This window comes from Herpailurus yagouaroundi, unplaced genomic scaffold (genome assembly GCF_014898765.1).
Source record: "Herpailurus yagouaroundi ecotype Mexico unplaced genomic scaffold, PumYag 189, whole genome shotgun sequence".
NCBI lineage: Eukaryota > Metazoa > Chordata > Mammalia > Carnivora > Felidae > Herpailurus > Herpailurus yagouaroundi.
The window spans coordinates 14941187-14963943 of NW_024412420.1; the positions used below are offsets into that span (position 1 = coordinate 14941187).

The 22757-nt window shown below is 40.9% G+C and overlaps 2 protein-coding genes across 7 annotated transcripts in view; both read right to left on the reverse strand.

Moving 5' to 3' along the window:
* Positions 1 to 1809: 1809 nt before the first annotated feature.
* KRT27 (keratin 27) lies at positions 1810 to 6982 on the reverse strand. Its single transcript, XM_040497482.1, has 8 exons — positions 6510 to 6982; positions 5715 to 5797; positions 5193 to 5349; positions 4752 to 4913; positions 4541 to 4666; positions 2962 to 3179; positions 2246 to 2295; positions 1810 to 2130 (listed from the first exon to the last, which is right to left on the reverse strand). Exons 1-8 carry the CDS (start codon positions 6921 to 6923, stop codon positions 1988 to 1990), a joined length of 1353 nt encoding a protein of 450 aa, XP_040353416.1. The 5' UTR covers positions 6924 to 6982; the 3' UTR covers positions 1810 to 1987.
* The window catches only part of KRT10 (keratin 10), a 37512-nt gene continuing 19437 nt past the window's right edge, over positions 4683 to 22757 (reverse strand). For 2 of the 6 annotated variants that reach the window (XM_040497473.1, XM_040497471.1), the window contains exons 13-15: positions 20653 to 20870; positions 19672 to 19727; positions 18878 to 19148 (exon numbers count right to left, since the gene is read on the reverse strand). In XM_040497473.1, the coding sequence (XP_040353407.1) occupies positions 18991 to 19148; positions 19672 to 19727; positions 20653 to 20870 (432 nt within the window). In that variant the 3' untranslated portion in view covers positions 18878 to 18990. Of the gene's footprint in view, positions 4752 to 16457; positions 16503 to 18877; positions 19149 to 19671; positions 19728 to 20652; positions 20871 to 22191; positions 22279 to 22757 lie in introns of those variants that run through there. The other 4 variants (XM_040497474.1, XM_040497472.1, XM_040497476.1 and 1 more) reach the window with 4 other exon arrangements.

A 22757-nucleotide genomic window follows, 5' to 3' on the forward strand; every position in this document is an offset into this window, starting at 1 on the left:
CAGAGCCCGATGCGGGGCTCGAACTCATGAACTGTGAGATCATGACCTGAGCTGAAGTTGGACACTCAACCGACTGAGCCACCCAGGCGCCCCTTAATTTTCTTTTTTGAAAAATTTATTATTAAGTGTATAAAAATGTAACTGATTTTTTATGTTGATTTTGTATCCTGCCACTTTGCTGAATTTATTCGTTAGTTATAACAGTTTTTTGGTGAAGTCTGTAGGGTTTTCTGTATATAAGAGCATGTCATCTGCAAACACAGACATTTTTACTTCTTCTCTTCCAATTTAGGTACCTTTTATTTCTTTTTCTTGCCTAATTGCTCTGGCTAGGAATTCCAGTATTGAATAAAAGTGGCAAGAATGAATATTATTGTTTTATTCCTGACATGGAGGAGAAGCTTTCAGTTTATTTTTACCATTGACTATGTTATTACCTGTGGTATTGTCAAATATGGCCTTTTTATTATGTTGACTTGCATTCCTTCTGTACCTAATTTGTTGAGCATTTTTATCACGAAAAGGTGTTGAGTTTTGTCAAATTCTTTTTCTGTATCTTTTGAGATGATCACATGATTTTTACCCTTCCTTCTGTTAATGTGGTGTATCACATTCATTAATTTGTTTATGCTGAACCATTCTTGCATCCCAGGGATAAATCCCATTTGATCATGGTGTATGATTCTTTTAATGTGCTGTTGAATTTGTTTTGCTAGAATTTTGTTGAAGATTTTTGCATCTAAGTTCATCAGGGATATTGGCCTATAATTTTCTTTTCTTGTAGCATCTTTGTCTGGTTTTGGTATAAGAGTAATGCTGGCCTTTTGTAAAGTGAGTTTGGAAGTGTTTTCTCCTTCTCAGTTTCTCTCTCTCTCTCTCTCTCTCTGGTTGGTCTAGTAAAGATTTGTCCATTTTATTTTTTCAGAAAACCAACTCTCAGTCTTCTTGATCTTATCTGTTTCTTTTCTAGTCTCCATTTCATTTATTTCTGTTCTAATTTTTATTATTTCCTTCCTTCTGCTAACTTTAGGCTTAATTTCTCCTTCTTTTTCTAGTTCTTTGATGTGTAAAGTTAGATTGTTTATTTGTGAACTTTCTTCTTTCTTGATATGGGTGGTTATCCCAGAAAGTTCCCTCTAAGTACTGCTTCTGCTGCATCCCATAGGTTTTGGTATATTATATTTTCATGTCCATTTGTCTCAAGATTTTTTTTTTTTAATTTTCCTTTCAATTTCTTCTTTAACCCATTGGTTGTTCAGAAATGTCTTAGTTTCTAAATATTTCTGGATTTTCCAATTGTCCTTCTGTTATTGATTTCTAGTTTCATACTCTGTGGCCAGAAAAGACACCTGATACAGTTTCAGTCTTCTTCAGTTTGTTAAGACATGTTTTGTGGCCAAACATTGTGTTGCAGAATTCCACTCTTGCCCTGTCTAGTTCCTGCATCTCTCTCTTTTCCATTCTACCTTCAAATATCACCATTTACAGTTTGTTGTTGTTATTTTAAGGATGTATTTGGCTCTTCAATTTCTTATTTCCACTCTATGAGCAAGTTGCACTCAGGGATTAGATTTTATACACTTTTATTCTCATTGCCAGCACTTAGCAAGTGTGCATAACGTGTTTATAGATGGAAGGGGAAAGATTTAAAATTTTACAGAGATGTGAAAAAGACTCCAACCAGTTTGCCTGTTAAACTTACTCCTAACTTGTGAAGGCCACTGAATTAAACAGAAGAAATTAAAAATAAGATTCAGCTCCCATCTGGGGTATGTTTAAAATGCAAAGATTGGCCACAACCAGTGAAGATGTCTTGCAACAAGAAGAGTTTTTATTGAAACACCACCAGAGAGAAATCCAAAGAAATGCTACAATTCTAAAAATAGGTTCTTAAGTCACTGGAAGAAAAGCAGAAAAATAAGAGGGCTTTCACTTAGGAACCTAGCTTCAGGTTGGTATTTTAATTTAGGGGCTCTTCTTTGGGGGTTCAGGAAGGCACCCTCTGTTCACTCTTTATGTTGTTGGCTTTGGTGGATTTCTCTTCCACAGTGTGAACTCTGGATGAGAGAACTTTGCCACGAGGATCTATTTCTTCAACAATCGTTTTAACCATGGTGGTTTTAGATGAGTCTAAAATGACACATAAGAATTGTTAGAGTTTATCAAATTCATAAAGGGGAAATAATTAACTCATAATTTGAAACATACAAGTAAATACCGGATGCTTAACACAGCTTTTGTTTACCTTTTGTTTGATTTCCTGGTCCTCCATAGCCTTTTGATTTAACACAAGAGCTGTAAAAATAAGAGAGCTTGTATTAATTATTTCACTCTGTTTTGCTGAAGAAATTGTAAAACAAGGATTTAAGATAGGAGATCTCTGGGGACGCCTGGGGGGCTCAGTCTGTTAAGTGTGATTCTTGATTTCAGCTCAGGTCATGATTTCAGTGTTCATGAGTTTGAGCCCTTCATGGGGCGCCACACTGGCAGTGTAGAGCGTGCTTGAGTTCTCTCTCTGACCCTTCCCTGCTTGTGCTCTCTCTCTGCCTTCCTCTCTCAAAAATAAATAAACTTTAAAAAAAAGATGGGAGGGGCGCCTGGGTGGCGCAGTCGGTTAAGCGTCCGACTTCAGCCAGGTCACGATCTCGCGGTCCGTGAGTTCGAGCCCCGCGTCGGGCTCTGGGCTGATGGCTCAGAGCCTGGAGCCTGTTTCTGATTCTGTGTCTCCCTCTCTCTCTGCCCCTCCCCCATTCATGCTCTGTCTCTCTCTGTCCCAAAAATAAATAAACGTTGAAAAAAAAAATTAAAAAAAAAAAAAAAGATGGAAGATATCTGGATTCTAAATAACACTAGAAGGAGTTTATGTACACATGATATGGGTCATAAATACTTTATCCCTGATTTCAAAAAAAATTCAATAACCTTAAGATAAAATGTTTTCTCAATGGAAGTGGTACTTACCCATCCTCTCCATCTATCAGGCGGCAGTAGGTCTCAATTTCCTTTTCCAGGTGGACCTTGATGTCGAGTAGCTGCTCGTACTCCAGTTTCTGGCCCTCCGTCTCGGTTCGGACCTGGTGCAGCTGTTCCTCCAGGGCCCCGATCTGAGCCTGGATCTGGGCGAGCTGCGTGCAGTAGTTCCCTTCGGTCTCGGTCAGGGAGCACTCCAGGGAGTGTTTCTGAGGATCAGTAAGACACAGTTCAGTAGAAAATGTCACAATGTTGTTTTAGAATCAGGCAGAGCACTTAAGAGACATTTAAAAGAGTTATCCTTACATAATGCAAATGACCATCTTTACCCCAAAGAGTCCCCCTTGTTCAATATTAATCGTCATACTGTTGTTGTGTTTGAGAATGACACAGTTGGTGGTGAATGTCACTCATGTCCAGGAGTGTTAGCAAAGATGAACTTTTTCTTCGTAGGGCACAGTGTAAAGATCCCTCTACCCCACCAATATAGCCTATGCTTGTGGAGTCTGGCACAATTTGCCACATTCCCCAGGAAAAAAGTTCTCAGACAGTTAGCTGCCTTGTTTCTAATCATGTAACAGCTTCCTCTCAGGGAGATTGTAGCTCTTCTATTAAAAGACAATCCCCTAGTGAAATGCATAAACTTTCCAGACGTAAAATGACCCAAAGGAAAGAACGACCTTTTAAATCTTTGAATGGTTTGACTCATCGGCTTGTGAATCCAAATGGGTTTATATAGGGTCTCTCCTAAAGAGGGATGCCTGCCATAGTTTTACATGGGATGAAGATAAGAGTGTCTTACTCTTTCATCAGCAAGAATTTTTTGCAAAGTCCCAATTTCATATACATTCATACCCTCCTGTGTGGATCAACTCTAAAGGTTTGTTTACTCGCCATAGTGGAAAAAGTATAGAGGTGGGAGCTAGGAAATCTGGAGAGAAAGTTCTGGTTCCTTCATATTCAACTGTGGGACTCTGGGAAGAGTCTTTGAATCTTAGATTGTTCTTTTGGAAATAATGACATGAATTATAAAGTCTGCCCTGCCCAAGCCCTAGGGTTATTGTGGATTCATGTGGGGGAAAGTGCTGGGCCTTAATGAAAAGGTTACTATTATCATCATGACTGTTGAGCTTTATAGGCAACCTTCCCGCCTCTGCTTTGCTTCTTGTTTATGCCACCTAAGATGGAACTTGTAAGTACTCTTAATTAAGTGGCCCAAAGGAATGCTAGATGAGGAAGCTAGGAGAGGTGAAAAGGTATTTTTGCACACCATGGAGAATGCTTTTTGATCTTTTGCCTTAGGAGGGAAGACTCAGGGTAAAAACGCTTTTCTTTTACGGGCACCTCAAAAGAATTGTACTTGCTAATTTCTAATGTTTCATAATTATGAGCATCTAGGTATACTTTCCAGGCAAAGCGGGGTTCTGCTGGGCAAAATGCAAAGGTGTCTTATTTCAAAGCACGGTCATTAACGGATAAAAACAAAACGAAGTAATATCACGTGGAAGAAGCACTCTTCTGGTTTTTACCTCAATTTCTGAAACAAATCTTTTTTGTACTTTTTACTGACCATTGCTAAGAGGGACTGAAGTTCAATCTCCAGAGTCTGAAGAGTACGTTTCATTTCCGTAAGCTCATTCCGAGCTGAGGTGGTGGCACCAGCGTCGTCGGAAATCTGCTGCTGCAGCGAAGCGCTCTGCAAGGTTGGGGAGCATGTTAGGGTACAGCTTGCCTTGCATCAGCGCTCAGGGCCCGGCAAGCGCGCCCCCACGGGGTTTCACCTTCTCGTTGAACCAGGCCTCTGCGTCCCTGCGGTTCTGCTCGGCCAGGTCTTCGTACTCGGCCCGCATGTTGTTCAGCAGGACCGTGAGGTCCACCCCGGGCGCCGCGTTCATCTCCACGTTCACGTTCCCGCCCGCCGCGCACTGCAGGGCCTTCATTTCCTAAAAGAAAGGTAACCATGTTAGGAGCTGAGTATTTTCAAAGGAACTAGACAAGACAGGATGCAGAAGATTAGAAGTGTTTTGTTTTGCTTTGTTTAAAAAAGTTTGTTTCTTTGGGGGCGGATGAATAGGAACATTTCAAACAGTCTAAACCATAGGGAGAAATTGACAAATTCCTTTTGGAATATTGACGTCAGACATCAGACTCGTCATCTGAAATGTATTTTTCAATTTTGGGAGCGAGGCGGATTGTGGAATCGGGGGAGACAGAGCACCTACCTCCTCGTGATTCTTCTTGAGGTAAGCCAGCTCCTCGCTCAGAGTTTCCAGCTGGATCTCTAGGTCCGTTCTGCACAGAGTCAGCTCATCCAGGACCCTGCGCAAACCGCTGACGTCCGCGTCAACGCTCTGGTGAAGGGCCTGTTCGTTTTCAAACCTTAGGAAATAGTAGACACCTGCATTACCTTAGTCCCATCACTTTTTAGGTCATCATAAAACTCCAACCGTGCCTTGAGGTCGAACTGTTAAAATGTACTCAAAGCTTCCGTTAGGCCGCCCATAATGCAATGAACAAATTTCTTTGAAGCAAGAGAATAGGAACACTCGAAAATCTTTCATATGATCTTAACATTCATTTGTGTCAGTTCCTAAATTTCCCATTCAGCTGGCCATTCTTACACGCATTTGGTTTAAAACAAAGAAGCAAAATCAAACAAGTTAGGTGACCTCCAATAGCCTAAATTAAGGGGGTGGGGGGAATGTTGAGCTAACCTTCTTTGGTTTCTCTTCAGCTCTACTTACTTTAGCCTGAAGTCATCAGCCGTTAGTCTTGCGTTATCGTTTTGCAGGATAATATTGGCATTACTGGTAGTTACAGAAATTATCTGGTAAATGGAGAGTTAGTTAAGAGTGAGGAAATAATCTAAAAATGTCACATTCCCTTGAAATAAAGTCACCTATGAAATTATAGTAATCTTTCTGGCATTCTGTCTCTAATAATAAGATGATTCTTTTGGAAACGGGAAATTAAGTCTGGCCTCTTTTACCACTTCACCCCACCCATTAAAAAAAATCCTTTCTATGGAAAAACTTATAAATAAATAGCAGGAAACATTGGGCAGTTTTTGATGTTTTCATATCACAAAAAGCATAAACGTGTATACCTCATACCAGGTATGGGTGAGCCATGTTCGAAGATTAGAATTTTAATATAAATTATTTTTAATATTGGGGTGCCTGGGTGGCTCAGTCGGTTGGACTTCCAACTTCAGTTCAGGTCATGATCTCATGGCTTGTGATTCAAGCCCCGTGTTGGGCTCTGTGCTGACAGCTCAGAGCCTGGAGCCTGGTTCAGATTCTGTGTCACCCTCTCTTTCTGCCCCTCTCTTGCTCACACTATGGCTCTCTCTCTCTCTTTCAAAAATAAACATTAACAAATTTTTTAATAAATTATTTTTAATATTAATAATGAACTTCTGAAAATTAGAAGCTGAGAGCAAAGCCCTGCTGTGTGTAACAGCATACACGTTTGTGGGTGCTTGTGTGGCTAAATACTCTCTGGGTATTAACTAACCCTCACAACATTGTGTTTCTTACCTGGTTCCTGAGGTCATCAATTATTGGGAAGTATCTGCTGTAATCATGATCAAGACCACGGCAGGAACCAGGCCCAAATTTCTCATACCAGCCCTTGATCTTCTGCTCCAGGTCGGCGTTGGCCTCCTCCAGGGCACGCACATTCTCCAGGTAGGAGGCCAGCCGGTCGTTGAGGTTCTGCATGGTCACCTTCTCGTTGCCCGACAGGAGGCCGTGTTCGTTCCCCATGAAGGCAGTACAAGAGGCCGTCCCCACTCCGAGCCCTCCGCCATAGCCTCCTGCAGGTGAGCTGCCCCCAAAAGCGCAAGAGAAGCCACTTCCAATGCCTGGCACACCACATGCATTTCCAGCCCCAAAACCCACTCCCCCGCTAGAGCCAAGCCGTCTGGATGCAGAAGAAAAGCGCACAGACATGATGTCCAGGCTGGAGAGCTTGTTCCTGGGGTGAAGCTTCGATGGCAAATGTTCTGCTCAAACAGTTGAGCTTGTCTTTATATACACATTATCAGGGTGTTTCTTGATGAACTTTGCTACTCATAGCAAAATGGTGTTTGCCAGCTCATCCTGAATTATTCATAATTGGGCGATTTTTTTTTTTTTTTTAATGAACGCCTTTACCCTACTGTGTCCATTTCTGTAGGTGGATAGTTACCTTGGGGTTATTTGTTATCTCCAAAATGGGACAGGGAGGAGTATTATCAAGATTATTATAGTGATGCATTTCAAATTTAGTATGAGCAATCCTTCCTGTCCTCCAGGTTTCAGGACTATACAACTCCTTTAAGAATAAAAAAGTGTGATAGACAAATTTCTCTTTCCCCTGCTCAAACCAACAACATCATATATTTTTCCAGCATGCGAGGCATCACAGTCATGGTTTTCAGTGGATAATATGATCTTTCATTCAGATGTATTGAAAATAATTTCAAGATCATGAGCTCATGGTACCAGAGGAAGGAGGCCAGGTCTTAAATGAAAATTGGGGAATTAAATGGACTCTTATTTGGCAACAGAAAGTCTTCCTTGATCCTTGAAAAGAAAAGAAAAGAAGTCATTTAAAAAGAGAAAACACATATAGCTGAAATATGAGTGGTGAGCAAACACAAAAGCTCGAGTCATCCTAGAAATATACCCAGAGCAGAAACAGATTTTCTGCTTAAGAGTTCCATTGAGGAATAATATTTGGACCTGACCAAGTGTCATAGCTGAACTTGAGACCACCACTTAAAGCTGTATATCCCGAAAGCCTATGTCTTCAGTAGAAAAGATGATGTTACAAAAATCTCCTTGCTGGCCAAATGGAGAAACCAGTAAATCATTCTGTCACTGATGGTACTGAGTAAAAACTCAATAATATTAATGTTATTGATATTTGATGATGACTTGTAATCATGGCATTACTCTGATACAGTCTTACAGCTTGAATTCATGCCCACTTACTCTGAGAACCCCAATCCAAGAAATTCATTTAAGATGTTTTCAGGTTGGTACTGCTCCATAGTACCCTGGGGAAATCATCTCTGTCCTGACCCTGCAGGACTCCCAAAGTCAAATTCCAACCATATACACACTCATAATGAAATAAACGTGTGAGGAAACAAACACATATGACTAAGAGCCAACCCTAACTATAGTCTACAGAATAAGACATCAAAGACCAACGATAATAAGATTATAAGAAAGTGTATGCAAAAAAAAAAAGTGTGGTTTTTGTGTTTAGGGAAGTGAAAGAGAGAACCGCAGGTGTTACAAATGAATGAGTGACTATCAAAAATGACTAGGTAAATTTGAAAAAGAAATGAGAAGAGAAAATAAATGGATAAAGAGCATTAGGAGGACACTTATCATGATGGGCACTGAGCAACATATAGAATTGTTGGATCACTATATTGTACACCTGAAACTAATAGAACACTGTGTGTTAATTATACTTCAATAAAAATAAGAAATGGGAAATATAATAACTAAAATTGAAAATTTTAACTGAGCATTAAGCAACAGATAAGACATAACTGAGAAGAAAATAAGTAAATTGTAGGGAAAATGATAGGGTATTCTAAATGAAAGAGAATGAGACAGAGGGAGAGCAAGAGAGAGAGAGAGAGACTGGAGAGAAATTTTGGCACACTTTTCATTGGAGTCACCCTAAAGACAACACTAACAGAATGGGACAGTGGGTAAGAATTTTCTAGAATAGACTAGAAATAGTCCTCCAATAGAAGAGGCAAAGTGAATTTAAGAATCTACTTCTAGTCACATTATAGTGATGCTGAAGAACACCAAAGACAAGGAAAAGACCATAAAGCAGCCAGAGAAAATAGAGATCGTCTACGAAGGAACCATAATCAGACTATCAGCAGCTTCCATTAGCAACAATAGAAATTCAAAGACACTGGAATGATCTCTACAAAATATTAAGAAAAGATAATTCTCACATTAAAACTCAGCCCAAACAGAAATGTCTTTCAAGAATAAGGTGTGGATTCTGGGAACTCATGGCAATAATGGCAGAATTCTTGAATTCTCACATAGAGATCACACAGAACAATTATATCACAAAACCAGAGACCCATGTACAACTTTTATTATTTTTTATTTACTTTATTATTATTTTATTTATTTTGAGAGAGAGGGAGAGGGAGAGAGAGACTCCCAAGCAGGCTCTGTGCTTCCAGTGCAGAGCTGGATTCAGGGCTTGATCTCATGAAAGGTGTGATCATGAGCTGAACTGAAATCAAGAGTCAGATGTTGAACCAACTGAGCCACCCAAGCACCCTCCCTCCATGTACAACTTTTCTAACAAATCTAGGGGGCAAGGTATTACCAAGAAACCCAAAATATAAGCTGATAGAACAAACTACCATTAGCCTTAAGACGTGCATGTTGGAAGCATTTCTGTGGGAAAAAGAGGGAATCCAGAGGCACCTGAAGGGTCTGATTACAGGAGAATGATGGAAGGCCAACTGAAAATGACAGCAGGTGAATTTGAGGAGGAAGGTGAAACTGTAACTTGAAACTGGGTTTGCCACTTGGTGGGTATTGAGCCAAAAGACACAACCAAGCCAAATAATAGCAAAATCAAGGGTTTTACTTACAACAGGTAAGGAGAACATATGGATATTTGCCACAGCAGTGTCTCCCCAAACAACAAAATTAGAGAAGTTTTAAGCTAAGGATGCATGTGTATTCACAGAGGGACTTAGTGAGGGAGAATTTAGTAGAGAATTGGGCAAAAATCATCCTAAGTGGACAGAGTCTAGGTCCTAGTTGATTGAAGTCATGGAGGCCAGCACGGTCAGCATCATCCATTCTCTGCTCTAGTTAGTCTGGTATTGGAGTGCTCAAAGGAGTTTAAATCTTGTGAAAAAACAACTCAAGGATGTGTGTTAGGTCAATCTTTACTTTTGAAACAGCACTGGAAGGCTTATTATTGATTTGTTGCCTTAGATGTGGTTACGCTATTCCCTTGCCTGGTGGAGATTTAGTTGTTGCATTCCCTTTATTCCCTTAAAATCTTGAACTACTGAGATTTTTGCATTTCTTTGTAATTCCAGCACTTCCTAGGAAGTTCTAGAAGTGTGCTTGGGCAAGTTGTGCTGGTCAGGCATAGACCACAACATGGCTGGGGGCCTAAAATGACTTTTCTTACGTTGAGAAAGCTATAACTCATCTTTCTTTTTCTGGGGACCCCTAACCCTATCTGCCTACAAAACTGGGAGAATTTTGCCCATCCAGAAGTAGGTGAATGAAAAGAGTCTTGACATTAGGTGAGAGGGAAATAGTCTAGATTCTGTGAATTCTCAAAATTCACAAAAAGCTGTGGTTCCCTTCCAAGAGAGCATCCCACCATGAGAAGAAACCCCAGAAAGAAGAGTCAAAACTGATCAGAATAGGGTCAGTAGAAATGAAGGAAAGTGAAGGTCCAGACAGGAAATTTGAAATCAAGCCAATATATTTTTGAACACTTGATGAAAACCAAGAAAAGGGAGCTCTGTGCACTTAGAAAAACTTTGTGGAACTATATTCATTCTAGAAGTTCAGGAACATGAATTGCCTAAAAAATGAAAAAAAGAAAAGGATTGAAGTAAAATCCTACAAAATGCTAGCACACAAAAACAAACAAATTTAGGAGCTAAATTACATCTCTATAGAAAATGGGAGTATGCCAGAAAGACACATTTGCAAAACAGATTAAGATATAACCTACCATTTCAAAGTGATCTAAAGTGTGTTAAAAATGATGGAATGAAAGAAAAAAAAAACTACATAAACCATAGTTGGGACACTTAGAAATGAGGAAACAGAACTTAGGAAAGGGTAAGAAATAAAAGCAAGAAATCATTACACTGAATAAGTTACAAACACAATGAGAAGTTTAAAGAAAATCAGTTCCTGGAGAAAATACATATTCTGGAAATGCACAATCTCAAATAAAATATTAGCAAATACAACTCAATAGTATATTAAATAGCACGCACTATTCCAAGTGAGCTATTTATAGAAAAGGAGGATGGCTAATATTACATGGATAAAAATGTCATATGACAAAAATCCTATTACCATCTCAAAAGTACTAAAAGGAAAACATGGGTGGGGCACCTGCGTGGCTCTGTTGGTTGAAGAGTCCAACTCTTGATTTCAGCTCAGGTCATGATCCCAGGGTCGTGAGATCATACCCAGCATCAGGCTCTGTGCCCAGTGTGGAGCCTGCCCAAGATTCTCTCTCTCTCCCTCTGCCCTTCCCCTCTGCTCCTGTTCTCTCTCTCTAAAGTTAAAAAAAAAAAAAGAAAGAAAAGAAAGAAAGAAAGGAAAAAAGAAAAGAAAAACATGGGCAATTTTACTTATAATATTGCAATGACAAAGACCTTTTTCAGCAGATGTAAAACTCAGAATCTATGATATATCCACCTATATCTATCTATATATAGACATACAATATATCTATATGACAATGTATTATAAAATTCTTTGTGATGGCAAAAAAAATTAAAAATCACAACAGCAACACATTTGCATCACCCAATAACAAATGGTAATTCACTTCCCTTGTAATGAGCTCCCACAAATCTCGGGTATTTGTTAAAAGAAGAGATTTTGGGGTGCCTGGGTGGCTCAGTCGGTTAAGTGCCATCTCTTGATTTTGGCTCAGGTCGTGGTATCATGGTTTGAGGGTTCGAGCCCTGCATCGGGCTTTGTGATGACAGCGTGCTGAGCCTGCTTGGGATTTTCTCTCTGCCCCTCCCCCACTCATGCTCTCTTTGAAAAACAGGGGTGGATATCAGTTTGTGATTTGTGCTTTAACAATCACCCAAGCATAGTATCTGAAGTCCTCCTTCAGATGGCAACTGATTCCTTGTAAGTACACTCAGTATAGAATGTCACCGCAGCAAAAAGCAACCTGCAAGGATTGGAGAAGAACATGTGATTATTGATGAGGGACCATAAGGCAAACTGAAGACCAAGCACAAGCTAACATTACCCCCTTCCTCACTGCCCCCTGCCCCCAAGGTGGGATATGTGTGACATTCCTCAGGCACTCCTGGCTGCCTAAGGACAAAGGAAAGGACAGAAAATAAATGGTTAAATTGATAGACTCTCCACCAGTTTACAAATATCTTAGTCAATTACAAGAAAAAGGCAATCTATCATTAGCCTAATATACAGAAACCTATAGACTCAGTTTCCTGGAGCCCCAACATCACCCTCCCTCCATAGTGATGTGGGGAACAAAGGCAAAAAGGAAATGGCAGATACTGCTTTGGATTCTGTGTCTCCCTCTCTCTCTGTTCTTCCTCCGTTTGTACTGTCCCTCTCTGTCTCTCAAAAAATGAATAAATGTTTTAAAAAAATTAAAAAAAAAAAAAGGAAATGGCAGGGAAAATTGAATTTCCTTGTAACCTGCAGCCCATTGACAGATACTTGAGGCAGGCAGAGTAGTTTCTTTCTCCAGGAACTCCCTACTGTCTTAATATTAATGCTTTGCTAGAGGGAAAAAGAACCTTAGCTTGACAATGGCTAGGCCTCCTGTAATCTGTGAGTTTTTAGCATTTGGGAAATCCCTTTAAGAAACTTCCTCTTGACTTTACCTCCCCCAGCCCCATAGATATAATGAGTCATTCTTCACAACCCGAGTGCTGCTCTTCCTGCCCACGGGTCCTGTCCCCATGCTTTAATAAAATCACCTTTTACACCAAAGACGTCTTCAAGAATTGTTTCTTGGCCGTCAGCTCCGAGCCCCACCATCACCCCAAAACTTCATCAATTATTAGCAGAACTCCTGAAGAACTCAGGAGCCCCAGACTTCTGCAGAGTGAAGGAAAATCAGACCTAAACACCATGGGGAATTCTCAGCCTCCCCAAAAGGAAGGACAGATTTAAGTCTAAATTCTGAAGATGCGATATTTGCTTGGATCTATGAACTCAACGGAACATAAAGGAAACACACCCAGAATTTCATTTTACGTCTGTTCCTTTGCTAAAAAGATACACAGGGAATTCTGGTTTGTTCCCTTGGCAAGAAATTGTTAAAAAACAAAATTCAGCTGAGTAAATTTGAAGATCTAATTGGCTTCATTAAACAATGCATGAATTGGGCAGCATTCCACCTAGCAAGTCGAGTGGTGCTCCAAGGAGCTGTACAAAATGGAAGGCTTTTTATAGGAAGGAGGGTAAGGCAAGACGGTATTGGCAACAGAAGAAAACAAAAGGATTTTTACTTCTTCTTTTTTGCGGGAAGAGAAGGGCAGGTTTTTTGCTTTTTGTTTTATCATGCTGATGACCTCATCATTTCCTATCAGGAAATTTCAGATGGACCGTTAAAAGGTCACATTGCTGGAATAGGTTGAAACTGTAATTAAGTTTTGGTTTGATCCTATGTGGGGGGGGGGTGGCATATGACTTCATTTTAGACTTGTAATTTCTTCTTCTTTTTATTTTTTTTTTTATTTTTTTTTAAATTTTTTTTTTCAACGTTTATTTATTTTTGGGACAGAGAGAGACAGAGCATGAACGGGGGAGGGGCAGAGAGAGAGGGAGACACAGAATCGGAAACAGGCTCCAGGCTCCGAGCCACCAGCCCAGAGCCCGACGCGGGGCTCGAACTCACGGACCGCGAGATCGTGACCTGGCTGAAGTCGGACGCTTAACCGACTGCGCCACCCAGGCGCCCCTTCTTCTTCTTTTTAAAAAATGTTTGTTTATTTTGAGACAGAGAGAGAGTGTGAGGGAGAGGCAGAGAGAGAAGCCCAACTCTGGGCTGATATTGTGGAGCCCGATAAGGGGCTGTATCTCAGGAACTGTGAGACCATGACCTGAGCTGAAATCAAGAGTTGGATGCTTAACCATCTGAACCATGCAGACACCCCTTTTCTTTTTTTCTTTTTTTCTTTCTTTCTTTCTTTCTTTCTCTTTCTTTCTTTCTTCTTCCTTCCTTCCTTTCTCTTTATTTTTTTCCTTCCTTGTTTCCTTCCTTCCTTCCTCTCTCTTTCTCTCTTTCTTTCAACAAAATGATGACTTAGAGTTATTTGCTTTTCTTTTGAATCTTGTCACATCAACAGCACCCTTACCACAAAGTGCAATGTGTGCTCACTGTACCACGGCAGGAGTATGACCCTGATTCCAATCCAGGGTGTGGGTTTTTTCCCCACACCAAGGAATCTGCTGGCACAATTGTCAGTAACAATTATCCCACCGTCTACCTGGAGAGAGGTGAAGGGTTCAGTCCTGTAAGACTGCTCACTCTACCTCCAACTAGTTCAGACCTCAATCTCAAGTCTGGGCTGTCACTTGTGTCTCTAAACCACTGGCTGCAGATCACAGGTTCCCCCAGGATCCCCTCCTTGGGTTGATTATTTTGTTAGGGTGGTTCACAGAACTCAGAGAAAGATTTTACTCATTAAATCACCGGTTTATTATAAGAGTATAGAAGTCCAAAACAGTTACATGGAAGAGATGTATATGGCGTGGTATGGGAAAGAGCACAGAGCTTCTGTGCCTTCTCTGGATGTACCACTCCCCCCAGGTCTCCACATGTTCATCCACCTGGAAGCCCTGCAAACCCTGTCCTTGAGGGTTTTTATGGCGGCTTCATTTCATAGGTGTGGTTGATTAAATCATTGGCCTTTAGTGATTGAACTTAAACTCCTCCCCCCTCTCCCCTCCCGGGAGGTGGGGTTGGGTGTGGGACTGAAAAGTTCTAACCCCCTCATCCCAAGGTTGGCTCATCTGGCAACCACCCTCCATGTTTAGTTTCCAAAAGTCACCTCATTAACATCACAAAAGAATCTCGAAACCTCTCCACACCTTGGAACTTCCAAGGATTTGGGGAGCTCTGTGCCAGGAATGGGATGAAAATATGTTTCTTATTATAAATCGCTGTATCACATGAGGAAAAGCCGGTCACCATGGAGACAGTGTTTTTAAAATCAATGTGTTATGAGCACACCTGATAAGCCGGGCTGGCTTCATCACTGGGAAATCTGTGCAGCACACAAGGTTTCATGTTCCAAATGACCTCACGCTTGGTTTCATGCTTTTCTGTTACCATCTTGATAGTCTTAATAATTTTATCCCTGAACTTGGGTCTTGTAAGCGAAGGCCCCTGGGGCAATGGGACAAGTGTCTGAGCAGAGGAGTATGGAAATATGTCTGTATGTCCATGACCGAGTAAGTAGAGTTTCTGACAACCCCGAGAGGCCAGGCTTTCCTTCAAGTAGAATTTGTTTCAGATGCAGAAAGAAGGCAGCGGTGTTCTAAGAAACATGAACTTCCAAGGAAACTTATCGCATATTGTTATATCCCTGTATGCTGAAAACAATGCTATAGAAAGATAGGACAACTCCCTGCTTCTTTTCCTGTCTCTTTGTTAATCATCAGTATGCCAATGGCATGCATTGGTAGAATGTGAGCATACAGTAAAAACTCGGTTTGCGAGCATAATTTGTTCTGGAGACACACTTGTAATCCAAAGCACTTGTATATCTGAGGGGATTTCAAGAACCGTTGGCTCGGTTGTAATCACGTGACATTTGGCGTCACGCAGGACTCATGTTGCAAGACATCGCTCAGCTTATCAAGTTAAAATTTATTAGACATGTTGCCTTGTCTTGCGGAACACTCGCAGAACAAGTTACTCACCATCCAAGGTTTTACTGTTTAAAGAAGTGAAAGAAAATGAGTTGAGTTGGTTTGATGCAGTGTTTCCACTGTTTTGGTAAGAACAAAATACACACATATTTGTAGGGGCTAACAAAAGGCAGCCTGCCCCAAAATATGCTACTTTGGCATACAGACTATTTTAAATAAAAGCTACTTAAGAAAGCCTGTACAAGAAGGACATTCGAACCCTCCTCTCTGTCCCTCTGAAAGCAGAAATAAATCTCCTATGTGAAACATACCCTCTCTGTACCAAGAGGTAAAGAAACATCCTTATTACCAGAGATGGGAAATTTACAGCCAAGAAAGTCGTGTAAACAACTCGTTACTTTTTACTGATTTACTACCTTAGCCCTAATTCGGCTTAGAATTCCTTACTAATTGAAGCTCCCAAAGTTAAGTTTCCTTTGTCCTGTCTACTGCTCACAGATTTATTTTCTCTTTGTCCAAGAAGTATAAAAACTGCCTGCCTTGGTCATTTCTTTGGGTCTCACTTTCATTATTGGGTCTCCATGAGCATGTAGGAAGACTTTGTTGGGTTTTTTCTCCTGTTAATCTGACTCACGTAAATTAATTCTTAGTCTAGTTGGAAGACCTTGAAAAGTCAAGGAAGAATTTTTTCCTTTCTTTCACATGTATCAGCTATGAAATATAAATTGTGTGGGGCGCCTGGGTGGTGCAGTCGGTTAAGCGTCCGACTTCAGCCAGGTCACGATCTCGCGGTCCGTGAGTTCGAGCCCCGCGTCGGGCTCTGGCCTGATGGCTCAGAGCCTGGAGCCTGTTTCCGATTCTGTGTCTCCCTCTCTCTCTGCCCCTCCCCCGTTCATGCTCTGTCTCTCTCTGTCCCAAAAATAAAAAAAAATAAAAAATTAAAAATAAATAAATAAATAAATTGTGTTATTTTGGAGATTCTGTACACAAGTTAAATGTTCTTATATTCGAGTTTAAAATGGGTATTTCCCAACATAAAAATGAATGGCAAAATTTATGCCAATAACTCAAAATTTTAATTTTTATTTACTGCGAATGACATTAAACAACAAGTAAGAAAAACATGACAAGTAGAGTGTATGACTGCAGAAGACAGGAAAACAACTTTATATTTTAGTGCCTTGAATGACACTTTTCCCCCCTGATTTTTGAACAAGAAGACTCCACATTTTCATCCTGCACTTACACCTGCAAATTATGCACCTGGCCCTGTATGCTGTGTATTTGGAAGAGTATTTGAACTCCCATGTGACTGCTGTGTTGTTGGGGAGAATTCCTGCCTTCACCGGAACTTCTCATCAGAATCAGACCACATATTACAGAAATAGGAGAGCCACTCTCCTTTTAGGGAATGTAACATCTATTAAGACTCCTTACCATACATTTTGATCCAGAAACATAGAAGGACACAGTAAGTGTAATGAATAATGGGGTTTTGCAGTGATGGTGGAATTCAGAGCTGATGGCCAAGAAAGAATTCTTGAAGACATCTTAGGTGCAAAAAGGTGATTTTATTAAAGCATGGGGAAAGGACCTGTGGACAGAAAGAGCTGCACTGGGGTTGTGAAGAGTGACTGGTTATATATACTATGGAGCTGGGGGACATAAAGTCAAGTTTCTTAAAGGGATTTCCATATGCTAAAGAAGAGTCACAGAGTCCTGGAGGCCTAGCTATTGTCAGGCTAAGATTGTTTTTCCCTCTAGCAAAGCATTATCATTAAGACAGTAGAAAGTTCCTGGAGATTAGGCTATTGATAAGATTACCTTTTTCTTATAATTTACTAAGATATTTGTAAACTGATGGAGACTCTACCAGTTTAGCCATTTGTTTTCTGTCCTTTCCTTTGTTCTCAGGCAGCCAGAAGTACCCGAGGAATGTCACACATATCCCAGCTGGGGGTGGGGGTGTGGTAGTTTATACTTTGCCCTCAGCCTGCCTTATGCTCCCTCATCAATGTTCATCAACCTCGTGAGATTTTAAATTCTAGACCAGGTCTTGGTGTGTTGAATCTGGTCTGCCTCCTGGTTTCTTTTTTTTTTTTTTTCAACGTTTATTTATTTTTGGGACAGAGAGAGACAGAGCATGAACGGGGGAGGGGCAGAGTGAGAGGGAGACACAGAATCGGAAGCAGGCTCCAGGCTCCGAGCCATCAGCCCAGAGCCTGACGCGGGGCTCGAACTCACAGACCGTGAGATCGTGACCTGGCTGAAGTCGGACGCTTAACCGACTGCGCCACCCAGGCGCCCCATGCCTCCTGGTTTCGTATAGCTCACGAGCTAAGAATGTTTTCATATTTTTAAATTGTTGAAAAAAAATCAAAAGAAGAGTAGTATTTCATAATACGTCAAACTTATTTGCAATTTGGGTTTTAGTGTCCATAAATAAAGTTTTTTGGAACACAGTGATGCTCACTCATTTATCTATTGTCTGTGGCCTTTTTCTGCTACAATGGCTTAGCCAAGTAGTTGAAATAGAGACCTTATGCCTGCAAAGCCTGAACTTTTGCTCTCTGGGGCTTGACAGAAAAAGTTTGCTTTAGAAAAAAAGCTATTCACACAAAGTTCATTGCTATGGATCTTTCCAGATATAATCCTGATTGTATGGGGAACAGTACCCTGGGAAGTATCCAGATCTCCAGAGTTTGATAGGTTTGCCAGTAGAATACCAGGAATGCGCCATCTAGTGATGGGATTTTTCAATCACAGGAGAATTTCTAATTTTTTTCCAGATTATTTGCCCATGTAAAAATGGTGAGATACTTAAAGATTACCTAGGGGCGCCTGGGTGGCTCAGTCGGTTAAACGTCCAACTTTGACTCGGGTCACGATCTCGCGGTCCATGAGTTCGAGCCCCGCGTCGGGCTCTGGGCTGATGGCTCGGAGCCTGGAGCCTGCTTCCGATTCTGTGTCTCCCTCTCTCTCTGCCCCTCCCCTGTTCATGCTCTGTCTCTCTTTGTCTCAAAAATAAATAAACGTTAAAAAAAATTTAAAAAAAGATTACACCTAGTGGATGTTAATAATGCCATGTGGTATTGACTATAATTTAAAACTAGAGTGAAAGTCAATGAAAACAGATTCCATAAATATATCCCTATGCATGTAGAAAAAACATAAATCTTGGACAACTATTAGTCATGAGTGAATGGAAATGAGTGCACAATCACTTTTTTATTTATTTGAAAACAAACACCCAACACCCTGTAAAAGTGAACTAAGAAACCAGGTTATTTTTGTTAAGTGATTTATCATTAAAGGTAGAAAATAATAATTTTCTTGATATTTAGAATAATGCAGTTGTGAAGAATCCTCTCCCAAATTGTTCTTTTCTCAATGGTGGCTAGAAAGGAACCCTTTGTTCTGTTTTGTTACTGGTCATTTTAGATGTCTTTTCTTCAATGGAGTGGACTCTCGATGAAAGAACTTTACCACGTTGATCTATCTCTTCAACCACTGTCTTTACCAATGTGGTTTTGGATAACTCTAGAAATAAAACACCTGTGAATACACATATTCCAGCTAAAAGATTACATGATGAAGAATTCAAGTGGTGGTTGTAATATAATATACTATGTACATTTTTGGTGAGAGAGCATGTGTAGATTTACAATAATAGTTTGCGTGGGCGGGGGGGGGGGCCGGGGGGGATGCGCCTGGGTGGCTCAGTTGGTTAAACATCTGGCTTTGGCTCAGGTCATGATCTCACGCTTCATGAGTTCAAGCCCCGGGTCAGACTCTGAGCACACAGCTCAGAGCCGGGAGCCTGCTTTGGATTCTGTATCTCCCTCTCTCTCTGTCCCTCCCCTGCTTGTTCTCTAAAATAAATACATAAATAAATAAAACATTAAAAAAAGACTTATAGTAATAGTTTGGGGTAATTTCATCCACTTAAAAATAATATTTCAAGTTCAGAGCACTTTAGTTAAAAGTACTTAAATGTAGACTGTTGCCATGGTAGATGATTGCCATTAACGCAAAAGTACTTGCTGCAGTAGAAAAAGAATTAGATTTAATTACCTACCTTTGGGTGAACTCCCTGAGCCTCCTGATCCAAAGCGCTTTGATTTGGAGCATGAGCTACAAACAAAACAAAAACACCCCAGTTTATTCTTTAATATTTCTGGTTATCATTTAAGAGATATTCATTGAGTCAAGTGGTGAACATGAACTCAGGTGAACTCTGTATGCCAAAAACAGATGTTAATTTTCCATAAAGGAAAATATTAAAATTTTTGTGTAGAGGAAGTGGAAATAGTTGTCTTCTAAGGGAAGGATATAAAATAAGTTTGTTTCCATTTGATTTTTTTAAACTCAAGAATTCAAAACCCAAGAATATATATATTCATATACATACATAATATATTTTATATGCACAAGTACAAATATGTACTTTTTAAAAACATGTAGATCCCTGGGGTTTGTATAGAGTAGTTTATTTCAGGGCAGCAGTGATATTAGGAACGGAGTGAAAGATGGGTAAAGCCTGGTGGGGAGTCATCTTGAAACCTATAATGATTAACATGGATACCAAATGGGGTTTTCTGAAGGGCTGACTGGGGTCCTCCAAGGCAAATAAGGAACGGGCTGTGCCTTACAGAAGGTGGAAGAGATAACCGCAGAGGCAAGAGGTGGGCACACTTCTCTGCAGTGGGAATGAAGAAGGAACGACTTGGAGGCATGAAACATGGATGGCCAGTCCATGGTTGTGGTTTAAAATAGGTAAAAACCAGGGGCGCCTGGGTGGCTCAGTTGGTTTAAGTGTCCGACTCTTGATTTCGGCTCAGATCATGATCTCGGGGTTCGTGAGTTCAAGCCTCACATCAGGTTCTGCACTGACAGTGCAGAGCCTGCTTGGGATTCTCTCTCTCTCCCTCTCTCTCTGCACCCCCCCCCCCCCCGCTCATGTGCATGCGTGCTCTCTCTTGCACTCTCTCTCAAAATAAATAAGTCAAAAAAAAATTAAAAATAAGTAAAAACTGGATTTTCAAATGGTGTTACTTACTTCCCGTCTCCATCTATCAGGCGGCAGTAGGTCTCAATTTCCTTTTCCAGGTGGACCTTGATGTCGAGCAGCTGCTCGTACTCCAGTTTCTGGCCCTCCGTCTCGGTTCGGACCTGGTGCAGCTGTTCCTCCAGGGCCCCGATCTGAGCCTGGATCTGGGCGAGCTGCGTGCAGTAGTTCCCTTCGGTCTCGGTCAGGGAGCACTCCAGGGACTGTTTCTGAGGGCAGAAGATGTCAGAGCAAGGATGAAGCCACTTTGAGGTCTATGCAGATCAGAGCTGCTCAGCACACGGCAGCACAGAGTGAGGTTTGGAAATCTTGGGGCTCGTCACAACCAGACAGGAGGCACAGAGGCAGGGGAAGTCACAGGCATTTACGGGGTGGGGGCCCGGGCATGCTGGATGACCTGATATAAATGGCCCTGTCCCACGAGACTTTGGACTGTTCCCGTGGACTTTTGTGCTATTTAGGCAATATTTGCTATCACGACCAACCTATATATTAATACTTTTTTGGGGAGATAGCACAAAAAGAAATCATATTGGAAATTTTATATTTTGAAATCACTTATTTATTTTGGGGTTGGTATTTGTTTTTCAATCTTATTCTGCTACTGTCTCCGGAGAGCTACTCTACCGCTGCCCCAAGGCCTTGTGTGCTGCTGTTTCTTTTTCTTCTCTGTCCCAGATTTGCTGTTGTTATTCAAAGGCCTTTTATGAAGCACTTGAGATTGAACGAATGCCTTAACAGGGGTGGGCTTTCAACACAAGGGATATATTTCATAACCCAGTACGGGTCATTATTTCCACACTACTCTTATGAGCATTATACCTCCTCCTTTCCACTTGAATACCCTGTCATTTGTCTGGTCACATGATTTCTACTTCAATTAAAGTAATTTTCCTCTTTCCCTTATCGTAGGTAAGGACATCTGGGTGGTCATTACTTCTCCTGATATTAGTTATTATCTGAGTGTCCACCCCCATTTCCACTCTTTCATTTTCCTTTTCTTCTCCTGATCTTACATTGTTTAAAACAAAATGTAGTTATCAAGGGAAGGTGCAAGCCTCTGTCTCTTTCATTACATGTTCTGGGATAGTTGGGCCCAAGTATTTTCATATTATATATATATTTAATTAAAAATACTTTTATGTTTCCTTTTTTTTTTTTTTTTGCTGTCATGGCATTATGGTAGTTTAAAAAATTTTTTGTATTGCTAAATATATCATCTATTCATTCTGAGGTAAAGAGGGAGTTATGAAATACTCGTCATCACAGGCAGACACGGATGGGGTTTGATGGGGCTAAGAACCACTGACCTAATGAATAGGCCAACTGGGGCATTACCTGGGTGGTGCTGGGCTCTCCGGGGCAAAGGAGTGGAGGGTGAACAGGATGGTATTGGGGAGGAGGAGGCACCGAGAGGCAAGACGTCAGCGAGGTGTGTGCTCTGTTGTTCGAAACTTTAATTTCCCTGAGGATGTGTCCTCAGGTGGTATTCCTTTTTAAGGGTGCTAATTCTCTTCTTAGTCAGAGGGGACAGCATCCCTATCTTTACAGCCTTCCACTGTAAAGGTTAGCTCGTAGATGACGAAGGAGGAACGGATGAACTTGCAGGTATGCATACTACAGGAAGCGTATGAAAAGTTTCTGTATTTAGACAACTCCCAACTTACATGTGATGTGTGTACTAAACTATAGACCATGCTTAGAATTCATCTTATGACAAAAGAATCTCAAGTATTGAAGTTATGTTCTATGCCACTATTATTCTATAATTCAGTTATGTTGTCTGTTAACATGGGCTTTTTTTTTTTTTTTTTTTTTTGGATTATCTCCTGAACCCAAACCGTGTCACTACTGGTTGCACAGAATGAACTACTTTCTAACATCATCTCCTACGTGAAAATGCTTCCATTTTGACCTGGGAACTCAGGACTTTATTTCTTTCAACATAGCTCAGAAACGAGAGGGAAGATTGTGCCCAGGGATACAGCAGCAAGAACACGTTGCCAAGAACGGGGATACAGGGTTCCAGTGGCAGGAAAGAAGGGAATAGGGAAGAGAAGAGGGCTCCAGGAGAGGCAGGGAGAGTGTCGGGAACC

Excerpts from the sequence above, each read along its gene's own strand:
- KRT27 (XM_040497482.1), bottom strand. The coding sequence starts at position 6,923 with ATGTCTGTGCGCTTTTCTTCTGCATCCAGACGGCTTGGCTCTAGCGGG. Across the intron at positions 5,798-6,509 it reads TTGATGACCTCAGGAACCAG|ATAATTTCTGTAACTACCAG; the intron begins GTAAGAAACACA and ends TCCATTTACCAG. Across the intron at positions 4,914-5,192 it reads TCAAGAAGAATCACGAGGAG|GAAATGAAGGCCCTGCAGTG; the intron begins GTAGGTGCTCTG and ends CCTTTCTTTTAG.